Here is a 10,186-nt window from a genome sequence, read left to right as displayed (position 1 = left end):
TGAATTGTTTGCATAACAATGTCACAGGACCGGTTTCCGTCTGGCAGCCACAGACTGCTGACATGGCTGTGTACGTCTTAGAAGGGAAACCTGATATTCAAGTTCAACTTTTTTTGTGCCCAAAGGGCAATTGGTTTTGCAGCATGAGGTGCAAACTAACAAAAAACACATTCAAATTGTGTCTCAAGGTCTTTTCAGACGGGGGAGCGACACTACACTACGCCTGTGTACTCACTTGGATCTGCAGGGTCGAGCTGTCTTCATGTGAATAGTCAATAGGGGCATGTATAGAAAAAAGCTCATTGTTGATATATATCCGACTGAAAGTGACCTAGGTGGGGGAAAAAGAGAGCTGTACTTAAACAAAACCTGTAAAGGCCCGTTCATAGTCCCTAGATGGGTCTAAAACGTGCGTCAGGGGGTGAGGGATTCCGTCCGTTCTTTACGGACGCATGCATAGTCGCTCACGTTATTTAGGGGTTATTTTATTTATTTTAAAGTGTACAGGCGTAATACACCTATCCATCCACTAGATGGCCACTAGTATGTACCGCCGTACCCATAATGTTGCCATGTCTACTTATTATAAGCGACTTTGGGCTTATTTTTCTGTAAAGTTGCTTGTAAACAAACAAGCAATTTTGTATTGGTGGTTGCGGTTTTATTTGGGCTTGTTTCTAAAGTGTAGTTGCTTATTTGGGCCAATTATTATTTAAACCAGTGATTCTCAAACATATATTGTAGATCTGCTATATCCTAGGACCTAGTCGATTCTTTTGGGCTTGTTTTCATAGACCTGGTTGCTTATTTCTCTCACAAAACCTGGCAACACAGCCAGCTGCTGGCATCAGCGTAGCTAACAACATGAAGCTACCATTGTAGCATCTAGCCAAAACAACGCAATAAAAGACACAAACTAGTCCACAAACTAGACAAAAACAATGGTTGTCTACAAAACGTGAGTTTCGACCCCTACTGCACTGTGCTATATATTGTCACAGACCGTGGATCGACGGGTACCTAAGTACATTTACTCAAGTACTTCCACCAACCAACGTGGGTCTTTTTTTGGAGAAAGAGGGCCTGAGGAAAACTTTTTTTCCTTATACTGCCAACGGGCTCCACTGGTACTACAGGCATTTTACAAACGAACGTACGTCGGCCTGACGGTGAATGTCGACTGCACGGACGGAAATCCTGGAGCCGTAAGTGACGGAGGGGGAGACAAAAACGACAACGCAAGGAGCGCTGGCGCTAGTTACGTATCCTTACGTCCGACTATGAATGATACTTAAGGTGTTCCAGGTACGCGGGGCATAGAACTTGAAAGCAGACTTTCCAAACACGTGGAATCTCAAGCATCAAACAGCCCTGAGGCACTAGTTTTCCACTGCAAAAGAGAATCTAAATAACAGGGTAAACTCCCAATTAAAACTGTATAAATAAATAAAAATCGATGTGCATGAGATGAGCATAAAAACAGTTTCACAGGATTGTGCTCTCACCTCCCTACCTTTATGCTTGTTTCTCATCAAAAACAAAGTAATTGGTGCGTCAATCGCTCCCCGAGTGAAAAAACCTTAACTCTTCAAAGTTTATGAAAAGGCCCAATCATCACTGTTGGGACTCCTAATACTGGCGAAGAGAGCCACTAATATGTTGGTGTGTACGAGCACAGCTCCAGTAGGACATATATATCTCCCAAAGACTTTTTCTTTCTTTTCTTTTTTGCTTTGAGGCAAAATATACTGCAGTATTTTGTGCCCTACTCTCAAAGAAACAGTGTGTCTATTATTGATGCCAAGTGCCAATTGCAAAAAAACAACAACAAACTAACGAGAAAATAAATTGAAAACTGGGGTGGCGAGACATGATTTTAGGATGCCATTGTTTGGAGGAAGGTGATTTTTATTATTTTGTTAGGTTAATTGGACAATCTGTGTAGACCCAGCTCACAAACTGCACAGTGCATGACAGACTCCCTCCAGTATAAACAAGTGTGCTATGAAGCAATATTTTACATCAATTAACTGAACAAGGTTTGGCTAAACACAATGAATGTTTAAAACTAGTTTTCAAGTATCAGCAAGGACTCAGAGAAAAATAACTGTTGGATAACAATTCTGGCTGTTCAGATAACATTGTATCCAAGCCACACAATAGAATAAAATAACACATCGAATAAATGAATAATGCAAGTCTCAACTTTTTCACAGCATGAAGGATACCATTGAAGTATTAACTTCTACAAGATGTGGCAGAATATTGATTAAAAAAATGATGATGATCGAAGCCAAAAGAGTGAGGCACAGCAGTGTGAAAACAGGACACACGATCTCTACAACAACTTCAAGTCAACAGGATTCTTATTAAACAGAAAAGTATTCAAGACATTGACAGCACAGTACGTAAACGATTTTCTATAGAAAACATGCATCATTTTAATTTGCTTTAAGTTCCACATTTCAATATTCCTATACATCTGTCTGAATTAAGTGTTTCAGTTAGTTTAAGTCTGAGTGTGCCTGCATTCAAATACTCATGTATATATGGTATTCATGAACATTTATATAAATGAGAATTATCCTTCAAGAACTACATTTGATTCTTTCCTTCAAGAACTACATTTGATTATTTCATCTAATCTTGTGTGAAGCTACTTGTGTGTGTGCGTGCGTGTGCGTGAGGGGGAGAGTTACCGTATATGAGGGTAGTTATTCCGGCTACACTAGAGTCTATAATATGCTTTGTGTCTGTGTGGATGGGTGGGTGGCTGTGCTTTGTACAGTATATCTGCATCATTCTTTGTTGTTGTTTTTTAAATGTGAAGCACATTGAGCTTACCTAGTATGAAATGCGATAAGCACATATAAAGTGACTTGACTTTCACTTTTGTTCTCAGTGTGTAGAAATGGCATCTGCCAGCAGTCTCCTGTCTGAAGAGCAGTTCCATATGCCAGCTGTCTGGATGTATTCACTGATCCAATCACCACACCACTCCATGTGGACACAACTACTGCAAAACCTGCATCACACATTACTGGGACATATAGTGATGTGTGTCAGTGTCCACTATGTTTTTTATGCAAATGTTTTTTTTTTTTCATTCTGTACCTTAGCACTTTGAGATTTGCTTCAAATATAGAGTGCAATATGAATAGTTATTAAAACATCAACTAATGCACAAACTTGGACACATCATCAGCAGAGGCGTACGGTCATTGGGGCCAACGAGGCCATGGCCCGGTCTGTGTAAACCCAGATCCGCCAGGGGGAAACAACAAAAAATCAACATAACAACGTTAGCAGCCCCTCACCCTATAAGTCGCCTTTGTTTTCAAATGGCGCTCATTTGCATTCGGCCGAATTGTTAATGAGTGGCCATTAGAAAACCAGTTTCGCCGTCAAACCGGTTCCCCATTGCGCAGAGACGTGCAACTCTTTCCATTCAGAAATGTAATAGAAGACGAACCGTCGTCCCAAAACACCCTGCCCCGGGTCTAAACTGGCGGCCTCGGTCCGCGGAAAAAATGGGGCAGTGTGTTTTGGCGTTCCGTTTTCCACCCGGAATGGCTCGGTAATTCTCAATAGACTTATCAGCCGTTGTTGTGGCGGTTAAGATTCTGGCCCGGTCAAAGTTAGAATTCACCATACGCCAGTGATCATCAGTGTTGTTACCTGGAGTCACTGGGTGTTTCGGGTCTTGTAACAGACACCCTCCTCCAGGCGACGCCGACCGAGGCCGTAGCTGTAGCATGCTACAGCTAGCATGCTACAGCTACAGCCTGCTACAGCCTGTATCGGTAGCTTTGGTAGCTATATTAATATTGATGTTAAATATAGTCTATAAAACCAACACATCTCACTTGAATATGTTAATAAAACCGTGCCGCAGGCATGCTACGCAGCAGCGCAAATGTTATTATGGAAACATATAGAACCACGTGCGTGTGTGTGTGCATGCGCGCGGAGAGAGAGAGAGACGCAGAGAGACAGAATTATTTAATGAAAATCATTTGTGTCCTGTCTCACTCTCGCGCTCATATCACAGGAACCTTGCATGCTTTCGTGAACAGACAGACGTCGGTGATACGATAATATAATATAATGGCATGGAATATAGATTGGAATAAAAAAACTAAATGTATCAGGTCTGGATCGCATCTGCTTAACTCTTGCGTAACGCAGTGTGTGATTCCTTGTCGGCGATCAATCGTGTAGTGTGAAAACCACGATATTATGACAGCCGATTTCAAGAAAGAGACTTGTGCAATGTGAAATGCATAACGATCTGATGACTCCCCGACGACTTTAAAAGTATTTTAGTGTGTGCTGTAGCTGCCTTAAATTGGCCAACCTGTGACCAGAATACAGCTCACAAACTATGCAGTGCATGACAGTCTCCCTCCAGTACAAACCAGCTGTGCTACATGTACAGTATGAAGCAATACATTTTAAAGACTCGAAAACGTGGTTGATAGCTGAACAGCTGATGCCTAACCCTAATGAATGTTTAAAACTAGTTTGCAATAAGTATGAGCAGCAAGTAGAATAGAATAAAACGTTTAACGCAACAACGGCACATTATATTAAAAGTTTTACTCTGCACTTTTCAACTTCAATAGATGCCAGCAAAGGGTTAGCACACAATTAAAACGTACTACTTAAAACAGGATTTTTAATAAACAGAAAGGCCTTGAATACATTGACAGGGTAGCACGGTAAGATGCTCTATACACACCACAGAACAAAAAGCCAAAAGTAGCAATACCACCAAAAATACTCTTACAAGTAAAAGTCTTGTATTCAAATTTTACTTACAGTAAGTAAAAGTACATAGGTATGGGCATGAAAATATACTTAAAGAACCAAAGCACTAAAATGTTTAAAAAAATGTTGCGAATAGTATAGCTCACAATGCGTCGCAATGTGATGCGTTTTGGAGATGTATGGAGTTAGTAGAAGTATAAAACATAGAACATTTTAAATACTCAAGCACTGTAAAGTAAAAGTACCTGAAGTACGGTACTTGAGTCTGCTACAGTTGGTTCATCTTTTAAAAGCAGGTTAAGATCTTCAAATAACAGGTCTTTGGTTAGTTAGTGTGTGGGTGTGGGTGTGTGTGTGTGTGTGTGTGAGAGATGTTCCGTGTGGGTGGGTGGATAGGAGTGTTGGCAGACTTTGTATATCAGCATACTTTTTTGTTGTTTTTATGTGAAGCACTTTGACTTTACTCATTTTAAAGCAGGGGTCTTCAACAGGGGGTCCGGGACCCCTAGGGGGTCCTCAGAGTTACTACAGGGGGTCCGCCAAATCTTTGTGTGATATGATTTTTTTTTTACATTAACCACTTGAACCCTAGGAGGAGAACTTTAGCCAAAAATAGCAGATCTACAAGCTCACAACGCCTCGCAGCGCGAGGCGTTGTGAGCTTGTAGATCTGCTATTTTTGGCAAAGAGGTGTTTGGTGTAGAGGGAAAAAAGAGCCGACCAAGTAAACAAAAAAAGTTTAATCTGAAACACAATTTTATACAATATAGAGGGGGTCCCTGCTTCATCTCTCTCTCAGCAAGGGGGTCCTTGGCCTGAAAAAAATCTTCCAGCAGTCTCCTGTCTGAAGAGCAGTTCCTGTGTTCCATCTGTCTGGATGTGTTTACCGATCTAATCACCACTCCATGTGGACACAACTACTGCAAAACCTGTACCACAAATTACTGGGACACTAGTGATGTGTGTCAGTCTTCGTCAATACTTTCATTTCTGAGATGGCTGATCAGTTCAGGAAGTCAAAGCCACCGAAAATAATTTACAGCACAAACCTAGAACCAGCTACATCAGACAAAGTGTCCTGTGACGTCTATACTGAGACCAAGATCAAGGCCCTGAAATCCTACCTGGTGTGTCTGTCCTCCTACTGTGAGACTCACCTGGAGCTTCATCAGAGATTCACAGCTTTAAAACCACATCAATTAATCGACCCTGTGAAGAACCTGGAAGAGATTATGTGTAAGAAGCACGACAGACCTCTGGAGAGGATATGTGTCACATCAAATCCGTGAAAGAGGAATATGAAGAAGAGGAGGCTGGACTGGGAAAGACAGAGGCTGAAGTTCAGCAGATGATCCAAGGAAGACAAGTGAAAGTTCAGGAGGTGAAACACTCAGTAGAGCTCAGCAAGAAAGAAAGAGAGAGAGATAGCAGACAGATAGCAGACAGTGTGCATGTCTTCACTGCTCTGATAAGCTGTATTGAGAGGAGCCAGGCTGAGCTCATTGATGTGATTGAAGAGAAGCAGAAAACAACAGAGAAACAGGCTGAAGGCGTCATTATAGAGCTGGAACAGCAAATTGTTGAGATAAGGAAGATGAGCTCTGAGCTGAAGCAGCTCTCACGAACTGAAGATCACCTCCATCTCCTCCAGAACTTCACATCCATACACGCCCATCCACCCACCATCCATCAGTCCATCAGTCTTCACATGTGGGGACTGTGAGGATGGCTGTGGCTCAGATGGAGAAGACAATGAATAAAGAGATGGAGAAGAAACTGCGTGATGCTGAGCTGAGGAGGGTCCAGCAATATGCAGTGGATGTAACTCTGGACCCTGATACAGCACACACCAATCTCATCCTGTCTGAGGATGGAAAGCAAGTGAATCATGGTGACATAGAGAACAATATCCCAGCAAATGCAGAGAGATTCTCTCATTGGCTTGATGTCTGAGGAAAACAAAGCTTCTGCTCAGGAAGATTTTACTATGAGGTTCAGGTTAAAGGGAAGACTGAGTGGACTGTAGGAGTGGTTAGACAGTCCATCTACAGAAGGAGATCAATCACCCAACAACGGTCACTGGACTATATGGTTGAGAAATGGAAATGAGTACAAGGCCCTTGCTGAACCTCGTGTACGCCTCCCTGTACGAGAGCCAGAAAGTGGGAGTGTTTGTGGATTATGACGAGGGTCTGATCTCCTTTTATGATGTGGAGGCCCAAGTTCATCTCTACTCTTTCAGTGGATGCACCTTCACTGAGAAACTATATCCATGCTTCAGTCCAGAGGAGAACAATCATGGTAAAAATGCCGCTCCTCTGATAATAACTCCTGTCAGTCACACAGATTAGACGAATCCTAAAGCTTTTCATGAAAGTATTCACATTCAACAAGTGTGCATATTTACAAACTTCCATCCAATTGTAAAATGGCCCTAACAGTTACATTTCAGAACGTCTGTTGAATTGAATTACAGAAGACTAATGGTTTGCAAACGGAGCTGAAGCTTTTAGTTGAAAAATGTCTTACATATAATTATGGAAAAGCTCAGAACTTACATCTTCATTTCTATTATCGTGGTAAAACAACCTAATTACATTTGTTATGGTATTATATCATAGAGATCGGTTAATAGGGGTGGGACGATATGGGTACCTCACGATACGATATATATCACGATATTAGGCCCACGATAACAATATATATCACGATATTCGACGATATTCGATATATTGCGATATCACGATATTCAATATATATTGCAAGAAATTTCACCAACGATATATCACAATATCTGAAAATATCGATATATTGCGATATCACGATATATTGCATGAAATTTCACCGACGATATATCACGATAGTCCTTGTATTCAATTCATAAACACATAAAATAGCACCAAACAGTTCAAAATCATCATTACACAAATACAGAGTAGGAAAAACAACGTATCACAAACTAAGTATATCGGCAGTATATCGATTAGTTATCGCGGGAGAAAGTATCGCGATATATCGCGATATCGATATATCGTCCCACCCCTATTGGTTAAAGGAGGAGTTCACCCAAAAAATGACTTATTTTCTATCAATTGCCCACCATATGAAGCCTTGAATCCATGGATTCTTTTTTGTTTTTGTCGCATTCTTAAGCTAATAATTTGATTCCCGTCTCCTACCAGCTAATGTATCCTGTAGGAGACACAAAGTAGATTATTTGTGTCTCCTACCGGAAATACACACGGTCATCAAATTATTGTCTTAGGAATGCCACAAAAACAAAAATAAATCCATGAAATCAAGGCTTCATGGGGTGTGTAATTGATAGAAAATAAGTAATTTTTTGGGTGAACTCCTCCTTTAAAATAACATTTTATTCAATAAAAAGATGTTATGGCGTGCAGCCAAATGTGCAGTGAGTTAATGCAGTCTGTCTCTTGAGTGGATTAAAAAAAGAGAGATGCAATGATTCAGATTTTGTTTAATGTTTAATATATTTTGGGATATATTATAATGGCCTACTCTGAGACAGATATACGGACGGACGGACAACTAAAAATACAGATACTTTAAAACAAGAATTTAAAAGTACGTTACTACTTAACACATTGAGTGCCAGAGGTTTTTTAAAACAGGGTACAGCCAGTGCCAGCGTTATTACCGTTTATTGGCGATCTTTTTAGAGCTGCAGAGGCCACAACGAGGACCCGGATGTAAACAAAAGGTGTCTGGGCGATGGCCAAGGGTCCCATCTAACGACTGGAACAATAACATTTCTACCGCGATCCGCCCGCCATTGAAGAGAGAGAGCGTGCGTCGAAAAGGGCTGGTTTTGACCAAAAAAAAAATATATGGACCTTTTTCTCAAGATCCCATCATTGGGGCAGATGCACGTCAGTTTTTTTTGGGATGACGTCACATCCGTCCATTCCCTTTTATAAGGGTCCTAGGAACATTCCTAAGTTGCGTTAGAGCGCCCTCTTGTGGGGGAAAAAAAGCATCCTAATGTAATTTTACAATTGTATAATTGTGTTTCCTTTGCTTGGTGTTCTGTGAAAAGCACATCGATTTGCCTTGTTGAAATGTGCTTTACAAATAAAACGGCCTTGCCTTGAACAGCGTGCAGAGATTGCTTGCATGTTGTGAAGAGGATGACTAAAATTCAGCTGAGATCAATGAGCTTCACAGATGTACTATGCACAGCATTTTCTACTTTGTATGATAATGGTAAATGCCCCGCAGAGTCAGTGTAGTACATGAAACAAAGGTTGGTACTGCAAGTTTTATTTTATTGTTGAGCCTTTACAGACTAGTGACAAAGGATAGACAACCTAGTGGGATCATCTGGTTTTCTGGATCTACGGCATGGTTTCCAAGGTGGAATGAATGAATGAATGAATGATTTATTTTCGTGTCCGGCTGCCTTTCACAGCCCATCCCTTACAGGATTATTCAGACACAATATACGCAGTTTTTCCAAACATGAAACATGTGAAATCAGCCCATTGACTTCCATTAAAAATAATATTTATAAGATAAAGTTAAATATTAAATACATATAAAACATACCCGCCCCGACCCGCGGGTCAACCCAAGCGGGTTACGGGTCTCAACCCGCGTATCACTAGTCGACGCACAGACCAACAGAAATCGCTCACTTTTTGACGAGACATTTTTCAAGACAATTTCCCAACTAGAAAGGTGTGTGCTCAGCGGAGCACTTATCTCCGACAGGCTGGGTGGCCTACCCAGGGCTGTGTAGGTTGCAGCCGTCAGGAGCCAAGGAAGCTTACGCATCATTCATCGTGTGTGTGTGTGTGTGTGTGTGTGTGTGTGTGTGTGTGTGTGTGTGTGTGTGTGTGTGTGTGTGTGTGTGTGTGTGTGTGTGTGTGTGTGTGTGTGTGTGTGTTACTTCCATTTTTATTTTATTGCTATTTTTTGCTATTAATCCTGCTGCACTGATGAGTTGAAACCCTATAACTGAGTCATCCGCCAAAGCTTTTGCTCTATCGATTCTCGAACTGGGTCCGACAGCCCTCTGTACAGAGAATATAAATCAGCGGTGAGAGGACACATAGGGTCGACTAACTCCAAAGTAGTTTATCCACTAAGAGGTGGCCTTGAATTTAGTTGGAAACTGATGAGAAATCAACAAACAGCAGCCAGGCATGAGTTTTAAGCTGTCCTCCAGGTGTTTGGAAAAAAAAAGGCCAAGCAAGGTCCTCCTTTATTTGCAAACTGAAGCGGATCTCGAAGGTGTTGGGATATGTCCAGATGTTCCTGTTTTTTTTTCAGTTTCTCAAAGGACTATGGCCAGGACAGGTCAGCACAACAACTGACCTAATAGTCCTTCCGGAGGGCGGTTGTGCTCAGCAACAGGCAAAAATATGTTTTGACTTTGTGTTGTTTTAAATTT

At 41.3% G+C, this 10,186-nt stretch overlaps 1 protein-coding gene across 1 annotated transcript; it reads left to right on the top strand.

The window, feature by feature from the left end:
- Positions 1 to 62: 62 nt before the first annotated feature.
- LOC308085948 (tripartite motif-containing protein 29-like) lies at positions 63 to 7,121 on the top strand (the record flags this gene model as incomplete). The annotated part of the gene is made up of 5 exons (XM_080429263.1): positions 63 to 70; positions 5,607 to 5,701; positions 5,839 to 6,041; positions 6,589 to 6,651; positions 7,026 to 7,121. 5 exons carry the CDS (start codon positions 63 to 65, stop codon positions 7,119 to 7,121), a joined length of 465 nt encoding a protein of 154 aa, XP_080285389.1.
- Positions 7,122 to 10,186: the final 3,065 nt, after the last annotated feature.

Source organism: Gymnoscopelus braueri, assembly GCF_963280865.1.
Source record: "Gymnoscopelus braueri genome assembly, chromosome: 5".
Classification (NCBI taxonomy): Eukaryota; Metazoa; Chordata; class Actinopteri; order Myctophiformes; family Myctophidae; genus Gymnoscopelus; species Gymnoscopelus braueri.
Note: the sequence above shows the minus strand (reverse complement) of the source record. Positions and strands in the feature narration are given on the sequence as shown.